Raw genomic sequence first — 24,939 nt, forward strand, 5'->3', positions numbered from 1 at the left:
TGCCTGGCTTCAAAGCTTCGAGGGACAGGCTGACTCTCTTATTAGAGGTAATGCAGCTGATGACTTTCAGTTGAGGCCAGTGCTCATTAACCACCCCTCAAATCCCAGGACCCTTAAGAATTACGCTAAATCAACTCTTCCTGTGCTCTATAAATGGAACAACAAACACTGGATGAGAGAATATCTGTTTACAGCATGGTTCACTGAATATTTTAAGTCCACTGTTGAGACCTACTGCTCAGAGAAAAAAAATATTCTTTCAAAATATTAATACTCACTTACATTGTACCTCGTCACCCAAGAGCTCTGATGGAAATGGACATGGAGATGAATGTTTTCATGCTTGTTAACATAATGTCCATTCTGCAGCCATGAATCAAGACCTAGTTTTGACTTTTGTCTTAAGAAGTACAATTGATAACACTATAACTGCCATAGATGATTCCTCTGATGGATCTGGGCAAAGTAAATAAAAAACCTTTTGGAAAGGATTAACCATTCTAAGTGCTTCTAAGAACATCATGATTCATGGGAAAAAGTCAAAATACCCACATTAACAGGATTTTGGAAGAAATCCAACACTCATGGATGACATTGAGGATTCAAGACTTCAGTGGAGGAAGTAACTGCAGGTGTGGTGGAAACAGCAAGAGAACTAGAAGGTAGGCTTGAACTGCTGCAGTCTTATCATAAAACTTGAATGGGGCTGGGTGTGGTGGCCCATGCCTGTAATCCCAGCAGTTTGGGAGGCTGAGGTGGGTGGATCGCTTGAGCCCAGGAGTTGGAGACCATCCTGGGCAACATGGTGAGACCCCATCTATACAAAAAATACAAGAATTAGCCGAGTGTGGTGATATGTGCCTGTGGTCCCAACTACTCAGGGGACTGAGGTGGGAGGGTTGTCTGAGTCCAGAAGGTTGAGGCTGCAGTAAGCTGTGATCATACCACTGCACTCCTGCCTGGGTGACAGAGCGAGACCTTGTCTCAAAAGAAAAAGGGAAAAAGAAAAACCAAACTTGAATGGATGAGGAGCTGCTTTTTATGGATGAGCAAAGAAAGCGTTCTTGAGATAGAATCTATGATTCATGAAGATGCTGTGAATTTTGTTGAAATGACAGGGGATTTAGAACATTACATAAAGTCGTTGATAAAGTGGCTGCAGGGTTTAAGAGGGTTGACTACAATTTTTTAAAGAAGTTTTACTGTGGGTAAAATGCCGTGAAACAGTATCACATGCTACAGAGGAGTCTTTCATGAAAGGAAGAGTCAAATTAATGTGGCAAACTTTTTGTTCTCTTTTAAGAAATTGCCACAGCCACCACCAAACCTTCGGCAACCACCGCCCTCATCAGTCAGCAGCCATCAACACTGAGGCAAGACCATCCGTCAGCAAAAAGATTATGACTTAGTGAAGGCTTAGATGATCATTAACATTTTTAAGCAATAAAGTATTTTCTTTTTTCAGATAAAGTTTTGCTCTTGTTGCCCAGGCTAGAGTGCAATGGCGTGATCTTGGCCCACCAGAGCCTCCACCTCCTGGGTTCAAGCGACTCTCCTGCCTCAGCCTCCCAAGTGGCTGGGACTACAGGCATATGCCACCATGCCTGTCTAATTTTGAATTTTTAGTAGAGAGGAGGTTTCTTCATATTGGTCAGGCTGGTCTCGAACTCCTGACCTCAGGTGATCCACCTGCGTTGTCCTCCCAAAGTGCTGGGATTACAGACGTGTCACAATGCCCAGCTGCAATAAAGTATTTTCAATTAGGGTATATATACATGTGTATTTTAAGGCATAATGCTATTATACTCTTAATAGACTACAATATCATGAAAACATAACTTTATGCATGAGGAAACCAAAAAATTCATGTGATTTATGTTATTGTAATACTTGTTTTATTGCAATGGTCTAGATCCAGACCTGCAGTATCTCTGAGGTATGCCTTGTATACTTGGAGGACTTTTGTGGCTCTGGATCTTTCCACAAAGAATCAGCTTTGGAAGTCACATCTGTTATGACCTAGCCTTGGAAGTCACATCGTGTAACTTCCACAATACTTCCCTAGAAGCAGGCTATCAGGGCCAGCCTACATTCACAGGAGAAGTAGATTAAACCTTGAGAAGTGTCAATCTGGGGACAAATTTCAAAAGCACTATACTCCCTTGTGCAAATTCCATGCCTATAGTACAAACAAAACATTAACTTATAAATTATAGAAAACTTAATTATGCTTATAGAAAATAAATGATATTAACCTTGAAAATGTAAAAGTGAAGGTGAAAGAAGAGGAGAAACTGTGGGGCACTTTACCTTTCCAACTTAACTCATTTATATCACTGATTCCGTTCATACTGATTAAAGTTCTCTGAATGGCCTGTTTGCACATGCACTGATTGGAATGCACTCTTATCATTCTTCTTCATTCTCTTCAGAAGCAAAGACAATGATCATCCAGACATGTACTATGGTACAAGTGTAGTACTTGTACTATAAGCATGGAATTTGAGCAAGTGAAGTTTCGTAACTATATAATGGTTTTAGGTTAATGTACTTCGATTCTCTAACAGCAAAGTATGTAATTATGTTTAGTGGTCATGCTATTCTTGAAATCCATTAAAAATTTTCTCACTGTTTAATGTTTGGATGGTCATTGTCTTTGTTTCTGAAGAGAATGAAGAATGATGAGAGTGCATTCCAATCAGTGCATGTGCAAACAGGCCATTCAGAGACCTTTAAGTATCATTATGAATGGAATCAGTGATATAAAAAAGGGATTAATAGTTAAGTTGGAAAGGTAAGTGCCCCACAGTTTCTCCTCTTCTTTCACTTTCACTTTTACATTTTTTAAGGTTGATATCATTTATTTTCTATAACCATAATTAAGTTTTCTATAATTTATAAGTTAATGTTTTGTTTGTTTGTTTTCAGACAGTCTTGCTCTGTTGCCAGGCTGGAGTGCAGTGGCAAGATCTTGGCTCAGTGCAACCTCTGCCTCTTGGGTTCAAGTGATTCTCCTGCCTCAGCCTCCTGAGTTACTGGGACTACAGGTGCACACCACTACACCCAGCTAATTTTTGTATTTCTAGTAGAGATGGGGTTTCACCATGTTGGTCAGGATGGTCTTGATCTCTTGGCCTCGTGAACCGCCTGCTTTGGCCTCCCAAAATGGTGGGATTACAGGTGTGAGCCACTGCGCCCAGGCAAGTTATTTTTTTTTTAAGGGACGAGGTCTCACTCAGGTGCCCAGGCTGCTGGTATGCAGTTGGCAACATCATAGCTCACTGCAGCCTCAGACTTCTGGCCTCAAGGGATCCTCCACCTCACCCTCCTGAGTAGCTGGGACTACAGGTGCATACTACCACGCCTGGCTGATATTTTTTTCTTTTTTAAGAGCAAGGTCTCACTATTTTACCTAGGCTGCTCTCGAGCTCCTGGCCTCAAGTGATCCTCCCACCTGAGCCTCCCAGGTAGTTGGGATTACAGGCGTGAACCACCACGGTCAGCTTTGTAGATTAATTCTAAAAGTGAAAAGTCAGTGGATGATGATTATGTTGTATGTTTGTGTAGGTTCCAGAACCACAAAATATAGTTGTTTCTTTTCTTGTAGTTTTTTAGTTTTTCCTGGAGTTTCTAGTTGTCTCTTTTTTATTCTTGTACCTTTAACATATTCCCAGTTTCTCTCTCAAATCTCCACGTAATGAGATATTTTTTTCTCCTGAAATTTCAGTGATGTGTTAAATTATCCCTTTGGGATCATGTTTTTCTGTGTATTTGGTTTTATGTCATGTTGTGGTCTTTCCTTGAATGTCTGGTGATCTTTTACTTTGTATTAATATGTTTGGATAAACAAAAAGTTACTGTAAGAGTTGGTTCGGGTTCATTGATTATCTGGTTTTGTTTAGAGTAATTTGGCCAGGGAACTAGTTAAATGCTAGAAGAAGGTAGGAATCCTTCTCTCACACTAGTTTCTTTAGGAAAGAACCTTCTAATTTTCTTTCGCGTGAAGCCTAAGCTTAACTGTCTTTTGGAGTGGAATGGTGGACTGCTGAGCAGATCTAGACTTTTATTTAATCCCCCTATTTCAGTTAATGTTTTCCTCTGTTTCACTAGATGTTGCTTAATCTTGAGCTAATCTGAAGTTTTGTAGGATCCTTGTCTGTAATCCCCCTTCTGTTTAGTATTGCCAGTTACCACTTCTCCACCTGCTTAAAGTTTTCCCTGAAATTTGCGGAAGTCTCTTGCCTAAGGGCCTGTTCTTCTGTTCTCTGTTATTGTGGGTTTTTATCTTTTTTGGAGGGAGGGGGTCTACTCTCATTTTAGAGGGAAGTGGAGAAAAACAAAATTGCCATTTTTAACTAATATGTACTGTGAATTTTTCAAGTGGGTAAGGATTTAAAATACAGCTTTTAAAGGAACATTTGATATTTCAAAAACAGTATTCTCATACTTGTTTACCTTACATTCTAGGTGGTTTAAATCCTGGCTTGAGTACAAATTTGCTTTATGATCTTGGGCATCCTGTATAGTGTGGGATCTTGCAGTACTTTATATATTGTAAAGCAGTGGCTTTCAAACGGTTTTTGACTGCAAACTATAGTGAGAAACACATTTTGTTTCACAACTTACATACTTTCATGACATAATATCCTTACGTGCAATACACTCTGATTTTTTTTTCCTTAACTCTGGTTGTGACCTGGCTTGCAACCTACACTTTGAAAAATGGTATACTAGAGCAGTATACTTCCTAAAAGTGTGAGCCAGGGCCTGGTGCAGTGGCTCACACCTGTAATCACAGCACTCTGGGATGCTAAGGTGGTGGATCACGAGGTCTGGAGTTTGAAGCCAGCCTGGCCAGTATGGTGAAACCCCGTCTCTACTAAAAATACAAAAATTAGCTGGGCATGGTGGCGGGAGCCTGTAGTCCCAGCTACTTGGGAGGCTAAAGCAGGAAAATTGATTGAACCCAGGTGGTGGAGGTTGTAGTGAGCCGAGACTGTACCACTATATTCCAGCCTGAGTGACAGAGCGAGATTCCGTCTCAAAAAAAAAAAAAAAAAAAAAAAAGCGTGAGCCAGATATATTTTTAAGTTGAATACTGAAAAAAAAAAAAAGAATTTAGGAAAAACCTAGCAGGGCTTTTATGAATTTTTAAAAGTTTGTTAATAATCCACCAAGGATGAAATACTGCCTTTCCCTGGAGTTATCTTGAGTCTCCCTTAGCTTGAGGCCATGCAGGGATTTTTACAGTGATGAGAATTCTTTAGTGAGATCAAGTAGCAGTCATAATACATTGAAATACAGTTTAAAATGTGCTTTAAAAACACACATTTTAGCCAAATTTAAATTATGTATTTAGCAAAGCATATATATATTTTAAAGATAATTTCTAGACTGTGCAGTTTGTTGTACCTTTCGTAATATTCATGCAGAGCTTTTTATATTGTGGATTTAGTGACATTTTCTAGAATAATGCTTTAAAAATTTTTTTAATTTTTATTTTTGGAAGAATGATTTTAATAAATCCTTAGCTCTGATGCTGAAGAGATGACTACAAATTGATACTGCAGGTCATTACATATATTCTTAAGTAAGTGTATAGTCAAATTTCCTTGTGGCAACATAAAGACTTCAGGCATTTGAAATTGTTAAACATGGTATACCATGATAGTAGACAGTAGTCTGAATTGCTCCTTGGTAAATACTTCGGAAGATCAAAATACAGTTGGCGTTCCATATCTGTGGGTTCCACATTTGTGGATTCAGCCAACCCTGGATCAAAAATTCTCCAGGGGAGGGAGGAAGAGTCTATACAGAATATGTACAGACTTTTTTTCAGGTCATTATTCCTTATTTAATATAGTACAACAACTATTTACATAGCATTTACATTGTATTAGGTATGAGTAATATAGACATGATTTAAAGTATACAGGAGGCATTAGATAAGTTAATGCAAATACTATACCATTTTACATAAGGGACTTGAGCATCCTCAGATTTTGGTATCGGGGGAGTCTAGGAACTTGTCTCCATGGATAATGCAGATCAACTGTATACTTATAGGTTTATGTGTAGGACATTCTCTTCATTTAAATAGAGATCACTAGAACCTTAAATACTCATTTCTTATTTACTCATTTATTTACACATTTTGGAAGAAATCAGTATCCATTTAAACAGATATATGTCATCAGTTTATCAGTTCAAGAAAACCTTGTTGCCCAGGCTGGAGTGCAACAGCACAGTCCGGGCTCACTGCAGCCTCCACTTTCCGGGTTTAAGTGATTCTCCTGCCTCAGCCTCCCAAGTAGCTGGGATTACAGGCATGCGCCACCATGCACAGCTGATTTTTTGTATTTTTAGTAGAGATGGGATTTCACCATGTTGGCCAGTCTGGTCTCCTGACCTTAGATGATCTACCTGCCTCAGCCTCCCAAAGTGCTGGGATTACAGGCATGAACCACCACACCTAGCCTATGTGTTCTTTTTCTTACAGATTGTTACTCATGTTTATGAAATACAGCAAGAAGATAAGCTGATCTTTTTTCAACCTATTTATATTTTCTGCTCTTTTTTCTCATGAGAAAATTCAGTGTTACTGTTTCAGAAATGTTCCTGAGTTGGGTCATATTAAATAGCTGCAAATGCAAAATATTTCATAATTTTTTAAATAATGAAAACCATGATTACCATCTTTTCTTACTAGGATAACTACTATAAAAATGTTTTTGACCTATATAAAAATGTTGCATGTCTTGATCCTACAAGTAGGCCAACCAACAGTAGATGACAGCAGCTTCTCTTCTCTCATTTAACCATTTAGAGTCTGGCCTACTCTTCACAACCGTTTTTCCTTAGCTGGCAAGAAACTTAGTTAAAAAAAAAAAAAACCCTTAAATATAGCAGTCAAATACCCTTGTAAAACTTTCTTGCATTTAATTCTTATTTAATTTTTCTGTTTATATTTAATCTTGTAAGCACTCTTGAATTCTTTTTGATTTCAGATTGTGTGGAGAGTAGCAGTATACATGTGGTAAATACATACTGTGGTAGTACCTTTTCCATTTTGCCTGATAGCATTACTTTCTGTGTTCTGTATCTTGACTTCTCAACTTGCTTGTAATCTTTTGAAGGCAGGAAATCATCTCTGACTTTCAGAATTTGCTCTAAAGGATTGTTGGAAAGTTAAATTAGTACATAGAAAACACTTAGAATTGTCTTTGGAATGAAGGAAGTACTAACATTAGCACTAGTACTGTATTTTAATATGTGGCACAGCAGACTGCCCAATAGACATTATAAACTTATGGGAAGGGTTTAATAGGAAAAGATCTTTCTGTACCATAATACCTAAAAATAATCAAGAATTGGAAACTTATGTTTTAACCCAGAGCCAATGGAGCTGTAATATTAACTGCTTCTAAATGCGTCTAATGTTTGGGAAAATTCAGTCGTGACCTATCCCACCCAAGCATTATGCAATACTGGGATGTAGTTCCGGGGAAGAAAAAACAAAAACAAATTTAAATGCATCTTTAGGCTAAGGAATGGATTATTGAATGCATATGCTATGAAAAACATAAATTTCTTTCTGGAAGAGACCCAAGAATTAGGTGCCCAGAAAAGTGTTTTTTTTAAAAATATGTAACATGTTCTTAAACCTAATATGATTATGCTTAACGATGGGGCTAAGTACTGAGAAGTGCATCGTTAGACAGTTTTGTCATTGTGCAAACATAGAGTATACTTCCACAAACCTAAATGGTATAGCCTACTATACATCTAGGCTGTACCATTGCTTCTAGGCTACAAACCTGTGTAGCGTGTAACTGTTTTGAATACTGTAGGCAATTTGCAAAAGTATATGTGTATCTAAACAAGAAAAGGTACAGTAAAGATACGGTATTATATGGGACCACCATCATATATGCGGTCTGTTGTTGACAAAACTTTGTTATGCAGCACATGACTATTTTCCAATCCTGAAGTCATTTTGTGTCTTCTTTTGTGCTGGCCACAGGCTGCTTAAGTAGCCTGTAGTGTTAGAAAAACATACTTTCCATTTGTATTTCACTTTGAAATACGTGGCACTCATATTCTTGATTGTTACCTCACTTAATCCATTTAATTCTACCATCAAGGTAGACTGTTGATTATACATCTTACCCTAGATACAAAGGAAATAAAGAGGAAACACTGTGCTCAGCTAATAATCCTTGCCCTTGAGGAGCCTGAAATCTTTTGGTGGTTGATGAAAGAAACATTTGTTGAATATAGTCCTAAAGATGATGGGTACTCAAATAGGCAGTTGAGGTTGTGAGCTCTATAGTTGTTGAGAGATGGGAGATATCATTGTATTCTGACTTAACCAAAGGGAAATTTTGTGGAGAATGTGAGATTTAAGTTTGTTCTTAAAGGGTAAGTAGGATATGGAAAGCTAGAGGAGGACATCCAGTAAAGCATTTCAAGTAGGCAAAAGTCCTGGAACAAAGATGTGGCCTTTAGAGAATAAGAGGGCTGGTTTCACTTTGAGGTGGTAGTGGGAAGAAGGAGAGACTAGGACTAACTATATAAGGTGATCACATAATTGAAGTGGGATCTTGTGTGAGTCTGTATTACTATTAGCATTAGGGAAAACAGGCTAAAAAATATTTTAAAACTGTTAGAACTCAGCCTCTCAAGGTATAGCAACTATTTTGCCAAATCATCATTATGGAATTCATATTAATTATAAAGATATATATTACAAAATAAAGCTATATATTAAGGATATAGATATCTTTGAAAATAGATAGCTATATAAAGATATTACTGAATAACTGAGAGAACTATGGGGATTTCCCGTACACTATGGATTGAGAAGGATTCTTATAGCCCACATCGTCAGCATCTCATTTAGTGTGTAGTACATACGTAAGCAGAGGTGTCCATCTTCTAGTTTTCAAACTAAGTACCAGTATCAAGCATACATCTTTTTGTTAGTTGAAATTAAATAAGTATTAGTAGACATCATGTATTAATTGAAATTAAATTCATATAACCATTTTAACTGAGGGTAAAAAGCCCCAAAAGATTTAAGAAAAGGGGCATTCAAGATACAACTGATTTTGCAGAGAAGAAGCAGATTCTGCTTAGAATGACTAATGACCATTTTGGGATAAAAAAAGGTAGGAAACATAAGACTGCTGGTTATATGTAGCATGTATGTTGGCTAGTGCTTCATTTTCACCCCCAATAAAATGAATTTTAATTCTGGGATAAAGATAACTGCCTAACCTATTACTTAGTATTAAAAATAGCTGCAAATTTAATGGTCTTTTTTTTTGAAGGATACATCAAAATACTCCCACTTAAGTACAGTTCCATAAAAGGTGATCCTGAATCAGGGTGTGGCGACTCACACCTGTAATCCCAACACATTGGTAGGCCAAGGCGGATGTGTTATTTTAAGTCAGCAGTTGAGCCTGGCCAACATGGTGAAACCTCATCTTTAATAAAAAAATACAAAAATTAGCCAAGTGTGGTGGTGCACGCCTGTAATCCCAGCTACTTGGGAGGCTGAGGCAGGAGAATTGAATGAACTTGGCTGAGGTTGCAGTGACCTGAGATCATGCCACTGCACTCTAGCCTGGGCAACAGAGACTCCTTCTCAAAAAAAAAAAAAAAAATGACCCTGAATCAGAAACTTCACCGAACTGATAGTAAAAGATGTCATATGCTCCATGTCAATATTATATGGACGCTGAATGCCAATTTTAGGTTTATAGACTTTAGCTTTCATAAAGCAGAGAGTCATTGATTCTGGAATAGGAAATGTTAATACAAGTTCTCTGGAAGTGTGGAACTATTTATGAGAAATTTTTACTGGCATAGCCACAGTTGAGCTGTAGCAAATTCACGCCTTCATATTTTTACTTCAAAAGTCGTGTGACTTTTGCTGTTCTTTATAATATATCCACATTTGTTTTATTGTAAAATTATTTACTAATAATTTATCCATGGAAAGAATCTGTGAGCAAGCTTAGAATACCTGACCTACTACGTTTCAGCAGTACCTTGTCTAAATCAGCTTCTTTAAGAACTGTAGCTTGAATATAATTGCAAGATAATTTTTACCAGCTTCCTGCTTTGGAGTAATCACAAAGCGTAGGCATTCTTGATTAGGTTATCATCTTTATGAAGATTTCTACCTGTGTCTTTATATAAAGTAGGTACTGGTTTTGAATGGAGGCATAGTCTTATATATTATGAGTTAAATATCAGTGTTGAATATGATTTTTAAAATTTACTCTCAGAAGTTCAGTAAATTTAAGTGATTGAGCTAATTGAAGCCCTTGTTTATATATATGAAGTTCAGAATTGAAGTTTTATGTTTTTGAAGGTTAGAAACAAAAGGATTTAACATTTGTTAGAATCAAATCAATACAGTGTATCCATATTTTTGTAATAAGTAGAATATAAAACAATAAACTTTTTTTTATTGAGACTGAGTCTCACTGTCGCCTAGGCTAGAGTGCAGTGGCGCTGTCTCAGCTTACTGCACCCACTGGGGCGCTATCTCCCCACCTCCAGTGTTCCAGCGATTCTCCTGCCTCAGCCTTCCCAGTAGCTGGCCAGTGATTCTCCTGCCTCAGCCTTCCCAGTAGCTGGGATTACAGGTGCCCACCATCACACCTGACTAATTTTTCTATTTTTAGTAGAGACGGGGGTTTCATCATGTTGGCCAAGCTGGTCTCAAACTCCTGACCTCAAGTAAGGCCTGCCTCAACCTCCCAAAGTGCGGGGATTTCAGGCATGAGACACTAGACTGGCTCATTTTTTGAGCACCTATTATATGCCAGGCATGGTGTTAGATACTAGAAAGGGAAAGAACGGTAGAGAGAGAGAGAAAGACAGAGATAATTAGATAAATAAAACTTGGTTCTTACATTGATTGATTGAGATCTTGTCTCTGTTGCTCAGGCTGAAAGTGCAGTGATACGATCTTGGCTCACTGCAACCTCCACCTCCCGGGTTCAAGCAATTTTCTTACCTCAGCCTCCGGAGTAGCTGGGATTATAGGCATGTGCCAGCACGCCCAGCCAATTTTTGTATTTTTAGTAGAGATGGGGTTTTGGCATGTTGGCCAGGCTGGTCTCGAACTCTTGAGATCCGCCCACCTTGGCCTCCCAAAGTGCTGGGATTACAGTCGTGACCACTGTGCCTGGCTGTTGGTTCCTGCTTTTAGTTGAGGGGTGTTGAATATATAAAATGTAATTGCCATATAGCACAGTAAATACTGTAATAGAGATATGCACCAAAAACACATTAGGATAAGACTGGATAACCCAACCAATTTAGCTTCAGTACCACAAGGAAAGTTTTTGAGAACTGTACTCCAGCCTGGGTGACAGAGCAAGATCTTGTCTCAAAAACATAAAAAATTAAAAAAAAAAAAAAGAAGGGACTTATGCTGAAACTTTTAAGTAGGTAGAATTTCCAGGGTGGTTTCAGGTTGGAATGTGGGAAGAAGGGCATTCCTGACAGAGGAAACATTGTGTAATCTTCAGGGAACTGCAGAGAGTATGGTGTGAAGTGGCATGCTGGAAAGGGTTGAGAGATGACTCTTGATAGTAGACAACTGTACTTTGTATACAGTCCAGAGGAGTTCGAACTTTATTATTTAATTATTGGGGTATCATTGGAAAACATGGGGTTTGAAGACACCAATTCTCATTTCAACAAAATTTTGAAGTTGTTTGGAGGGTAAGTCAGGAGTGGTAGTGGTTATGGGACCAGATAAGAGGAGCAATTAGAGTATCATTGCTGTACTCCAGATGAGGCATGGTGGGAGTCTGAAATGGGCAATGGGAATGACAGGAAAAGGATAGATTTCACATATGTTAAAGAGACAGAATCAATAACATTTAATGATTAGCTGGGCGTGATGGCACATGACCTCCACTACTCTGGAGGCAGAAGCAGGAGGATCACGTGAGCCCAGTAGTTTGAATCCAGCCTGGGCAATGTAGCAAGACCACATCTATTAAAAAAATTTTTTTTGATGATTGTGAATAATGAGAGAGGAGTCCAGTATAAATCCCTGAATGATGGGGTTAAATGGGTACATTTCTCACTAGATTTCTGGAAGAAGTTTTATATATGTGAATAGCTTCTACAGAATTAATAAGTATATAAAAGTAACTTCTGAGTAGGTTATTTCTAAGTTTTTCTTCATTTTTATTTATAGATGCCACTTCAAATGAACAACAAGAGCTTTTCTGTCAGAAGTTGCAGCAGTGTTGTGTACTGTTTGATTTCATGGACTCTGTTTCAGACTTGAAGAGCAAAGAAATTAAAAGAGCAACACTGAATGAACTGGTTGAGTATGTTTCAACTAATCGTGGTGTAATTGTTGAATCAGCGTATTCTGATATAGTAAAAATGGTAAGCCTCTAGACTTATGTTCCTCAGATTTATATAAATTTAAGATCTGAGGTATAATTATGAATTAATGAAACTGATTTTAAATAATGTCCAATAATTAATACATCCCCCACAATTTTAAAAAATAGCTCATTTCAAAGATTATTCATTCATTGCTTATACAAGTTTGGGAATTGAGAGTCACAGTGGCTGGCGACTCCCATATTGGATATTGCAGATCTAGAGCTTATGAGAAAAATATAGGCCTAGGTTATACAGATTGATAGATAATTAATGTCATGGAGGTGAATAGATACTGAGAACTTTTTATTTATTTACTTATTTATTTATTTTGGAGATAGTGCCTTGCTCTGTTGCCCATGCTGGAATACAGTGGGGCAATCTCTGCTCACTGCAACCTCTGCCTCCCGGATTCAAGTGGTTCTCTGCCTCAGCCTCTTGAGTAGCTGGGATTACAGGCTGCCACCACCACGGCCGGCTAATTTTTGTATTTTTAGTAGAGACAGGGTTTCACCATCTTGGCCAGGCTGGTCTTGAACTCCTGACCTTGTGATCCACCCGCCTCGGCCTCCCAAAATGCTGTGATTATAGGCATAAGCCATCATGCTCTGCTGTTACTGAGAACTTTTAAAGGGGAAAGAGAAGGGATCTCCACATTTAAGCAGTGGGTAAGGGAGTCAGCTATGACACTTTATTTAATTGAAACTGAGGATCTGTAAGAGGTTAATATAAATAAATGGGAGTATTTGATGTGAAAAAAACTATAGCCAACTTTATTGAAGTAAGGTTGTTCAGGATGCTTGCTATTTATTAGTAATTCAACTGTATTTTCCATCAAACAGTAGGATTTTGCTTAGTATTTGTCTTTTTTTTTTTGTATTGTATACTAACAAAATATAAAAATGTAGGCTGGTGCAGTGGCTCACTTATGCTTGTAAATGCACCACTTTGGGGGGCTGAGGTGGGAGAATCACTTGAGGCCAAGAGTTCAGGATCAGCCTGGTCAGCATAGCAAGGCACCATCTCTACAAAAAGTACTAAAAAGAAAAAAAAATTGGCCAGGCATGGTGGCATGAGCCTTTAGGCCCAGCTACTCAGGAGGCTGAGGTGAGAGGATTGCTTGAGCTCAAGAGTTCAAGACTGAAGTGAGCCTGGGTCAACAAAGCAGGACCTTGTCCCTAAATAAATAAATAAATAAATTCAGTTGGACTAATTAGAGAGTCGCTGAGTACATAATTTAAACTTATATCAGGGTATGGAAGGTAAAAGCAAATACAACGTACAGTTGCCTTCATTTCTTTCCCCTTGTCCAAATATGTTCTCAGCGAAGAACCAAGCGTGTTAGTAGGAAAGTAGGCCAGTGCGGTGGCTCACTTATGCTTGTAAATGCAGCACTTTGGGAGGCTGAGGTGGGAGAATCACTTGAGGCCAAGAGTTCAAGATCAGCCTGGCCAGCATAGCAAGGCCTCATCTCTACAAAAAGTACTGAAGTGCCTTGGCCTCCCAAAGTGCTGGGTTTACAGGAATGGGCCACCATGTACATCCTCAAAAAAATGTAAAGATTAGCTATAGAAATAACATTAATCAAAATGAAATTGGCTTCTTAAACTCCGGCAAACAAAAAAAGGAAATGATAGTTTGAGAACATAAATATTGATGGACTTCTTTGAGTTTTTATTTTATCATTTAGAGAGTTCAGGGAGAAAAAGCAGTATTTCACACTGTTACTGATTTCAAATGGCTTGTATTCAGGAATTTTTAAAGTTGTGAGAAGTAATCTCTAAAATTGTTGACAGATAATTTAAACTCTCAAATATTTGAGTCAAATCTGCTATATACTAATAAATTCTGGGATCTAATTTTTTTGCCCATGTAAAAAGGAGTGTGTATGTTGTTGTTTTTTAAAATTTTTTATTTTGATTTTTAAGGGCACATAGTAGATATATATAGATTTTATAAAAATTTATGAGTACTTAATATGTGAGTAAGACTTGAGTCATCTTACCATTTAGACTCTTGAAGCCCTTCTAAATATTTGTTATATACAGTTAATTTTATTACTGGCTATAAGGTTAACTTTTTCTTTTACTACTGACAATAATAATAAATAAGATCTCGAGGACAAATTCTATGCTCTTGTGAGATTTTTTCCAAATTCTAATCGATGGCTTGCTGCTGCTCTTTGTGAAATTAATGTCCATCAAACTGTTAATTAGCTTTACCCTCAAGTACTGGCTTTGAGTTCTGGCTGATCAAATTTTAGGTTATTACTTAAGTCTTATGGTTATAGGAATTGACTATGAGCAGTTATTTGTGTACCAAAGATGCCCCTTCATAAGCGTAGTTGGGAATTTGCTTACACTATTGAACATTCCTTGTCTTATCCTCTACGTCTGGAATAGTTTATCTCAGATGATCAGCCCCTGAGTATTTTGGCCTTAAATATTTATTAAACTACTTGATGTATCAGTCTGTTCATTATTCTTAAAAAAATTGTAGATTGGGTTCACAATCTATCCTTCACTAGAGAAAAAGGTTATGTATTTGCTTTAGTAATAAGATCATGTAAAGCATGAAATTATAAATACTGTATTTCACTGGATCTAAAATGAAGAATCTCAAAGCACCTCTTGATTTCAAGGAGGTTTATATGTTTTTTAAAAGTCTCAAAGTAGATGAAATACAGTAAATTGAATCATCTATGTTTATAATAATAGTGAAGGCATTCTACCCTCAGCCATCTCTCCCTTAGCATGGTATATATGTATAAGAATGGATATATTTTACCAAACTCTGAGTTATAAGGTAAGTGTAGAATATGGCCAGGTTGGAATATGGGAGTAATTGTAGAAAGATCAAATGAATCAAATTAGAGACAGGTAGAATTAGTAACTTTTCCCCTCAAATTCCCTTTACTCCCTCCCTCTATATTCCCCCTTTCTCTTTTTTCTTTTCTTTTCTTTCTTTTTTGAGACACGGTCTGGCTCTGTCAGCCAGGCTTGTGTGCAGTGGTGTGATCTTGCTTGGCTCACTGCAACCCCTGCATCCTGGGCTCAAGCAATTCTCCTGCCTTAGCCTCCCCAGTAGGTGGGACCACAGGTATGCGCCACCATGCCCAGCTAATTTTTGTGTTTTTGTAGAATGGGGTTTCACCATGTTGCCCAGGCTGGTTTTGAACTCCTGAGCTCAGATGATCTGCCCACCTTGGCCTCCCAAAGTGCTGGGATTACAGATGTGACCCATTTTGCCTGGTCCCTTCTTTCTTTTTAAGCAAAATTTGGAAAGAACAATTTATAATTTAAGGAAGATGAATCCAGAGGCAATCTGTAACATTCAGGAGCTTAGGTCTGAGGAAGTCAGAGTTACTGGATAGAGAAAAGAGAGAAACAAACACCTGCCTTCTTTGTATCTTGAAGAGGTTTATAGATTTCAAACTAAGCTTACAGCCATGACTTAACTTTTTTTTTAAGTAATCTTTAAAATATTTCATTTTGCATTATTGAATTCAGTTACACATAAAACAAAGAACATAAAGTTAAAATTATTTTTTCTTTACAGATCAGTGCTAACATCTTCCGTACACTTCCTCCAAGTGATAATCCAGATTTTGATCCAGAAGAGGATGAACCCACGCTTGAGGCCTCTTGGCCTCACATACAAGTATGGAACAAAATTATGTATTGGCAGTATTTTTATATTTATGCTATCGTGCAGAAATCCTGGTTTTCTCATTTAGATTCTGAGTGTCTATGTAGAATATTTGACTTTTACAATTTTCTTAACATGATTTTCTTTCATGCAAATACTGTTTTTCAGGGTTTTTTCATTGTAATAAAATACACTTACGTGTATTTACCATTTAAATCATTTTAAAGTGTACAATTCAGTAGCACAAAGTACATTCACCATACTGTACAACCTATCACCACTCTAGAACTTTTTTTATCACCCCAAATGGAAATCCCTTTGGCATTAGCATTCACTCCCTGTCCCCTCTCTTTACAGCCCCTGTACAACTACCAGTCTGCTTTCTGTCTCTGAATTTGCTTATTCTGGATACTTCATATAAATGAAATTATATAATATGTGGGCCTTTGTTTCTGGGTTCTTTTTTATTAGCATAATGTTTTCAAGATTCATAAATGTAGTCTGTGTCAGTACTTCCTTTTATGGATGAATTATTCCATTGTATGGATATATCACATTTGTTTATCCACTTACCAGTTGATGGACATTTAAATTATTTCCACCTTATGGCTATTGTGAATAGAGCTGTTATGAATAGTTCTACTTAGAATTTTTTGCTTGAACCTATACATTTTTTAAAAATGTATATATATTTTATTGCATTTCAGATTCTGGGGTACATGTAAAGAACATGCAGGATTGTTGCTTAGGTACATATATGGCAATGTGGTTTGCTGCCTCCATCCCCATCACCTATATCTGGCAATGCTTCCCATGTTATCCCTCCCCAACTCCCTACCCTCCACTGTCCCTCCCTTGGTCCCCCCCAGCAGACCTCAGTATGTGATGCTCCCCTTCCCGTGTCCACATGTTCTCATTGTTCAGTACCTGCCTATGAGTGAGAACATGTGTCAGTTTGCTGAGAATAATGGTTTCCAGGTTCATTCATGTCCCTACAAAGGACATGAACTCATCATTTTTTGTGGTTGCATAGTATTCGATGGTGTATATGTGCCACATTTCCCTGTCCATTCTATCATTGATGGGCATTTGGGTTGGTTCCAAGTCTTTGCTGTTGTAAACAGTGCTGCAGTGAACATATGTGTGCTTGTGTCCTTATAATAGAATGATTTATAATCCTTTGGATATATACCCAGTAATGGGATTGCTGGGTCAAATGGAATTTCTATTTCTAGGACCTTGAGGAATTGCCACACTGTCTTCCACAATGGTTGAACTAATTTACATTTCCACCAACAGTGTAAAAGTGTTGCTGTTTCTCCACATCCTCCCCAGCATCTGTCTCTAGATTTTTTAATGATTGCCATTCTAACTGGTATCATATGAGATGGTATCTCAATGTAGTTTTGATTTGCATTTCTCTAATGACCAGTGATGATGAGCATTTTTTCATGTTTGTTGGCCTCATATATATCTTTGAACCAACCCATAAATTTTGATACATCGTGTTTTTCTTTTCTTTTTTTTTTTGAGATAGGGTCTGGTTCTGCCTCCTGGACTCAAGCCATCCTCCCACCTCAGCCTCCTAAGTAGCTGCGACTAGAGATGTGTGCCACACACATCCACTAATTTTTGTAGTTTTAGCAGAGATGGGTATTCACCATGTTGCCCAGGCTGGTCTTGAACTTCTGAGCTCAAGTAGTCCATCTACTTGGTTCCCGGAGTGCTGGGATTACAGGTGTACACCACCACACTTGGCTCAAAATACTTTCTAATTTCCTATGTGATTTTTCCTTTGACCCATTAGTTATTTAGGAATGTATTAATTTCTACCTTTTTGTGACTTTCCCAAATTTTCTTATTAGTTCTAATTTTATTCCAGTATGTTTGGAGAATATACTTTTTTTTCTTAAAGTTTTTCTTTTTTACTGCCTTTATAATTGCAGGATGGAGAATATGTTTTGTATGATTTCAATCCTTTTAAACTTACTGAGACTTATTTAATGGTTTAACATAGAGTCTGTCCTAGAGAATGTTTTATGTCAGCTTGGGAAGAACGTGTGTTCTGTTACTGTTGAGTACAGTGTTCTCTAGAAGTCTGTTAGGTCTAGTTGGTTTATAATGCTGTTTAAGTCTTCTGTTTCCTTGTTAATCTTCTGTCCTGTTATTTAAAGGGGGACTGAAGTCTCTATTATTGAATTGCCTGTTTCTCTCTTCATTTCTGTAAGTTTTTGCTTTATGTATTTTAGGACCATTTTGATAAGTGTACATATGTTTATAATTGTTACATTTTCTTCATAGATGGCCCTTAAAAGGTCCTTTGTCTCTGGTCACAATTTCTGTGTTAATTTTGTCTGATACTACTACAGCCACTCCAGCTCTCTTTTGGTTATTCTTGGCATGATATATCTTTTCCATCCTTTTACTTTTAACCTATTTCAATCTAAAGTGTGTCTCTTATAAACAGCATGCAGTTGGATCACATTTTTAAAGTAATTTCTACAATCTTTGCCTTTTTGATTAGAGAGCTTGACCATTTACGTTTAATATAATTGCTGATCAAAGATGGGCTTTACTTCTGCCTTTTTGCCATTTGTTTTCTATGCCTTGTGTCATTTTTATTCCTCTACTTTTCCATTGCTTTCTTTTGTGCTAAATAGGTATTTTCTAGGGTGCCATTATCATTCCCTTGTTTCTTTAACTGTATTTTTTTATTTTCTTTTTTTTAGTAGTTGTCCTGGGGATTACAGTTAGCAATTTTGAAACAATTTAGTTTGAAACAATCTGGTTTAACACTAACTTAATTTCAGTAGTATACAAAACTTTGGCCCAGTATACATCCATTTACTCCCCACTATTTTGTGGTATTGTCATACAAATTACGCCCACCATGCCCACCAACACAGTTTTGCAATAATTGCTTTATGCAGTTGCCTTGTAAAGGGGGAAAATACTTGAGTTATAGATAAAAATACATTTATACTGTCTTTTATATTTACTTCTATATTTATCTTTACATGTGCTCTTCATTTCTCTTTGTGGATTTGAGAAACTGTATGGCATCCTTTCATTTCTTCAAAAGCCTGAAGGAATTTCTTTAGTATTTCTTGTAGGGCAGTTTGGCTAATGACAAATTCTTTCAGTGTTTATCTAGGAATGTTTTAATTTCCTCTTCATTTTTGAAGGAGAGTTTGTTGGATATAGAATTCTTGGCTAACAGTCTTTTTCTTTCAACACTTTGAACATGTCATCCCATTTGTCTTCTTACATCCATGGTTTTCTGATGACAAGTTAGCCATTAATCTTATTGAGGATCTCATCATGTATGTGAAAAGTCATTTTTCTTTTGCTGCTGGATAAACATTATCTCTTTGTCTTTAAGTTTTGTCAATTTGATTATGATGTATCTAGGTGTGGATCTTTTTGACTGTTCTACTTGGTGTTTATTGAGTTACAATTATAATTCATTATGTAAACTAATATTTTTCATAATCTTTGTGTTATTTTTAGCCATTATTCAAATATTTTTTCTGCCCTTTTCCCTCATATTCTGGGACTCCCATTATGTGTATGTTGCTATAATTGATGGTGTCCCACACAGGTCTCTGGAACTCTATTCAGTTTTCTTCATTTATATATAGATCCTGGATATTAATGCCAATTAATTTGCTGATTTTTTTTTTATTTTGCAAGTACTTATATTTTTTAGTGACCTTTATATTTTCTGTTATTATAAAAGATGAGAGAGGACAGTGTGATGGCTCATGCCTGTAATCCCAGCAGTTTGGGAGGCCAAGGTGGTGGATCACCTGAGGTTGAGGTTCAAGACCAGCCTGACCAGCATGGAGTAATCCCATCTCTACTAAAAATACAAAATTAGCCAGGCATAGTGGTGCATGCCTGTAGCTCCAGCTACTCGGGAGGATGAGGCAGGAGAATCGCTTGAACCTGGGAGGTGGAGGTTGCGGTGAGCCTAGATTGCGCCATTGCACTCCAGCCTGGGCAACAAGATTGAAACTCCATCTGAAAAAAAAAAAAAAAAAGAAATATTTAATTTTATAGGCAGTGTCCTTATTTTCTAGCTCCTGTAATTTAATGTTTTGCATCTAGTTATGTAAAGCAGTAAATAAATCTCAGTTTATCAGCTTAGGAAACCAAATCGTGAATACTTAGTTTCTGGGTTTATTTATTTATTTTGAGACAGTCTCACTCTGTTGCCCAGACTGGAGTGCAATGGCAACAGCACACTCATGGCTCACTGAAGCCTTAACCTCCAGATTCAAGAGATCTTCCTACCTCAGCTGGGACAATAGACAAATGCCACCATGCCTGGCTAATTTTTTTATTATTTGTATAGACAGGGGTCTTGCCATGTTGCCCAGGATGGTCTCAAACTCCTGGGCTCAAGTGGTTCTCCCACCTCAGCTTCCTAAAGTGTGTTGGGATTACAGGCGTGAGCCACCATGCCCAGCCTATAGTTTTTTTAAAACTATATTAAAAAATTTTTTTATCAACTCATTATATTGTATAATGAGATCTGAAATCTCCCTACTAAGTTCGTAAGGAAAGGTGTGTTTTTAACATGAAGTGATAATTTAGTGTAGTATTTTATAGGCATCATCTTAGCCTTTATTTCACTTTCTCTTGTAGTTGGTATATGAATTCTTCTTGAGATTTTTGGAGAGCCCTGATTTCCAACCTAGCATTGCAAAGCGATACATTGACCAGAAATTCGTACAACAGGTAAGGAACTCTTTTGTGTTAGATTCTCTTATATTCATCTTAGCAGTGATTTATTAACTTATGATTAAAAGCTTTCAGAACTTTAATGGTTTATTTCAATTTGACAGCACTTAATATTACTGCCAAACAATTAGGATAAAAGTGAATTAGCTCTGAGAGTACAAGAATATTTTTATCAAGTCAATCAAATTATCCTATTTAATCCTAAGTTCTCATATTTTATAAATACCAGAAAAACAACCCTTTCTGCTGTATCTGAGAAAAGTTGATATGATCATTCAATCCAAGGACAAATCTTTTGTTTTACCTTTGTAAGTCTTTAAACATGACATATATTTTAAGCATTGAGACTTTGAAATGACAGGGGAGAGAAGGGATGGAATAATCGTGAAGAGTCTGGGCTTCAGGCTCCTGTCCTGTGATTAAGTATCAATTACCTTTCCCTTTTTCTTTCCTTTTGCACCTAAGCATCCCACCACCCTGTTCCTAAACCACAGATAAAATACAATCATTAAGAACATAAGGAGGAAGAGTTAATTGTGATGCGTTTTTTCTTTTTATAAACTGGCTATATTTGCTGTTATTTTTGGAATCTACATATTCACAGTTTCCAAGAATGTATTCATTTTTATTTTCAAAACTTTAAAGGCCTCTTTTTTTTTAAGAGGGAGTTTTGCTTTGTCGCCCAGACTGGAGTGCAGTGGTGCGATCTCAGCTGACTGCAACCTACACCTCCCAAGTTCAAGCGATTCTCCTGCCTCAGCCTCCCAAGTAGCTGGGATTACAGGCACATGCCATCACGCCCAGCTGATTTTTTTTTTTATTTCTAGTTAAGATAGGGTTTCATCATGTTGGCCAGACTGATCTTGAACTCCTTTCCTCAAGGGATCCACATGCCTGGTCCTCCCAAAGTGCTGGGATTACAGGTGTGAGCCACTGCACTGGCCTAAAGGCCTCTTTTTAACTCTATAGAATTGGCTGGCCTCAAAGAAAATTGTGAAGTAGACCAAACCTTTCTAGGTTTTCTCTTTGAAATACTTATCAGTATGCAAGGCCTCTTTAGGAACTTGATGCTGAGGCCAAGATTAAAATCATTGCAAGGACCTTTCCTACCCTTCAGACTACCTTTGTATGTGCCCTATGATAAAGATTCTACCAATGTAAGTTTGGCATATTAGAGCTCATTTTTGGTCATTCGTAACTACCCTTGACCTCATATAAAGTATTCTGACCAGTTGCTGTGAAGGATTGATAAATGAAGAACATAGCCTAAAATATTTCCTTCAGCCACTGAAGTAGCTCTTTATAAACTATAAAGAAGTATTAGGTGTGTATTAACAATAACATGTACATTTTAATCATGAGTAAAAATCAGATTAAATGGAGTTCCGTTATTTTGGTAATTGCAAATGAATGCTTGTTTATTTTCTTGTGCAGTTCTTGTGTGGGATACATTAGGGAGCTCTAGTAATGCCTTATGAAATTGTATTTCATACTATAACAGGTTGAGGGGAACCGTTGCCTTAGCACTTTGTTAGTCTAGAGCTTGAGGTATTTAGGCTGCTGTATTTTGTGGTGTGAGGGGAGCAAGAAGAAAACTGGTGGGGCAGGATCTATTTTCTACCTTCTACTTTAAATGCCTGAATTATCTGAGAAGCTAAGGCCCAATAATTGCTCTTAGCAGTTTTTATGGCTATGCTTTCACAGATCACTTCTCTGACGTATTCTTAGGTGTTGCTTTAATAAATAGTATGTATGAGAATTCTTAGATTTTGTATTTCAAAATGATTTGTTAGATGTTAAGTTTTAAGACGTAGAAGAACAGGAGAAAATTTTATTAAATTTGGACATTATTTCAAGAGAAGAAAACAATTGCATAATTCCAATTTATGTTCAAATCAGAGAATTTCAGAAGAAAGAAGGAAACTAAGATTTTTCTGAGTATTTTTAATGCGCCAGGTATTATTCTTATGTGCTTTTATATAAAGAGCTAGACCATGTCTAATTTCACACAGCTAGTAGCTGGGGATAATCTGTATTTAAACTAGGCTCTCTGACCATGATAGTGTATTTTCTTTTTATAACAGAATAATTATTTGGTTTCTTTTTTTGTTTTTTGAGGCAGTCTCGCTCTGTTGCCCAAACTGGAGTGCAGTGGCACGATCTTGGCTCACTGCAACCTCTACCTCCTGGGTTCAAGTGAGTCTCCTGTCTCAGCCTCCTGGGTAGGTGGGATTACAGGGACCTGCCACCACACGAAGCTAATTTTTGTACTTTTTTGGAGACAGGGTTTCGCCATGTTGGGCAGGTGGTCTTGAACTTCAGACCACAGGTGGGTGATCTGCCTGCCTTGGCCTCCCAAAGTGCTGGGATTACAGGTGTGAGCCACCACAACTGGCCAAAATAATTGGTTTCAATGTTCTTTGTTTTATCAATGAAGAAACATAGGCTCAAAGATTATGAATCACCCTTAAAAGCATTTAGATATTAGTATCAGAGCTAGGATAAGAAACATAACTTCCTGATTATCATTTTGTTTTACTATTTTTAAATTGTTATCTAAATTATAATATTTGAACATGCATTTCTTTAAATAGATTCAAAACTGAAACTTAGCTAACAACTGTTCTCGACTCTTTTCCTCCTGAAGGTCAACTTGTATTAAATTATATTCTTGAATTAGACTTGACAGCCTTAACAATTAAGGGCTCCTTTTATTAATTTGAAAGCATTTCTTCCAAGTAAACCCAGCATTAGAAACTTGAATTTGAGTGTCTGAGTAGGTAAGCCCCCTTCAGGAGCCAGAGTCTCACCTCTTTGCCCAGGCTGGGGTGAGGTGGTGTGATCATAATTCAATACAGCCTCCAACTCCTGAGCTGAAACAATGCTCCTGCCTCAGCTTCCCTGAGTAGCTAGGACTATAGGCATGCACCACCATACTGGCTAATTAAAAAAAAAAAACAACTTTTTTTTTTTCACCTGGTGCCTTGGCTCACACCTGTAGTCTCAGCAGTTTTGGAGGCCAAGGCAGGAGGATTGTTAGAGGCTGAGAGTTTTAAGACCAGCCTGGGCAACATAGCAAGACCTCTTCTTTACAAAAAAAAAATATGAAAATTAACTGTCCCTTTATGTTGCCCAGGCTAGTCTCAAACTCCTGGCCTCAAACAATCCTCCCGCCTCGGCCTCCCAAAGTGCTGCAGGACTATAGGCATGGGCCACAGTGCCTGCCTGCCTCCCCACTGCCCTTTTTTTTTCTGGAGTCTGTCTCTCAGTTTAGAGTGCAGTGATGTTATCATAGCTCACTGCAGCCTCTACCTCCTGGGTTAGCGTTTTTTTTTTTTTAAGCCATTGTTTTGCTCTTGTTGCCCAGCCTGGAGTGCACTGCAACCTCTGCCTCCTGGGTTCAAGCAATTCTTGTGGCTCAGCCTCCCAAGTAGCTGGGACTATAGGTGTGCTGACATGCCTGGCTAAGATTTGTTTGTATTTTTAGTAGAGACAGGGTTTCACTATGTTGGCCAGGCTGGTCTCAAATCCCTGACCTCAAGTGATTGCCTGCCTTGGCCTCCCAAAGTGCCGAGATTAGTCAAGACCCACCGCACCTAGTTGCCATTTTAATGAGAATAATTTTATCTGAATTTATTAGGTATATTAACAAAGATTCTCATACTCCATAGATATTTTTTGCTGGAGTCTCATCAAGGCCTTAACAGCCTACCAAACAAAGAATGGAAACTATAAGTATGTCACTTGTTTTGGGAGTATATAAATATGACTTAAGTCATCCACTTGGTTTCAGATGCATGTGTTAGCAATTATATATAATTCAAAACAAAATGGTAAGAACTTCTGATGAGGTTCAGAGCTTGCCATCTTTATTGTAATTTTAAACATGAAAGTTCAGAACATAAAATTCCTTAACTTCACAGATATTTGTACTCTAGAGAGAATATTTTATATTTTTCTAAGAAAATCCAATGTTTAAAATACAGTATTTTTTTTTTGACAGAAGAAATTAAGTTTCTTTACCATTTTAAATGGAAATTTGAGATTCTGACTTTTTCTCGAAGGTCTCTTCTCTCAGGCTTTGCTAAAAAGTTGTACAGAATATCAGAGAGTGCC

The 24,939-nt window shown here is 37.4% G+C and overlaps 1 protein-coding gene across 2 annotated transcripts in view; it reads left to right on the forward strand.

Moving 5' to 3' along the window:
• The window catches only part of PPP2R5A (protein phosphatase 2 regulatory subunit B'alpha), a 61,289-nt gene that overhangs the window by 24,857 nt on the left and 11,493 nt on the right, over positions 1 to 24,939 (forward strand). For both annotated transcript variants that reach the window (XM_002760545.7, XM_008985253.5), the window contains exons 2-4: positions 12,233 to 12,429; positions 15,988 to 16,089; positions 20,728 to 20,820. In XM_002760545.7, the coding sequence (XP_002760591.1) occupies positions 12,233 to 12,429; positions 15,988 to 16,089; positions 20,728 to 20,820 (392 nt within the window). The remainder of the gene's footprint in view (positions 1 to 12,232; positions 12,430 to 15,987; positions 16,090 to 20,727; positions 20,821 to 24,939) is intronic.

The sequence above is a fragment of the Callithrix jacchus genome, chromosome 19 (assembly GCF_049354715.1).
Source record: "Callithrix jacchus isolate 240 chromosome 19, calJac240_pri, whole genome shotgun sequence".
Taxonomy (NCBI): domain Eukaryota; kingdom Metazoa; phylum Chordata; class Mammalia; order Primates; family Cebidae; genus Callithrix; species Callithrix jacchus.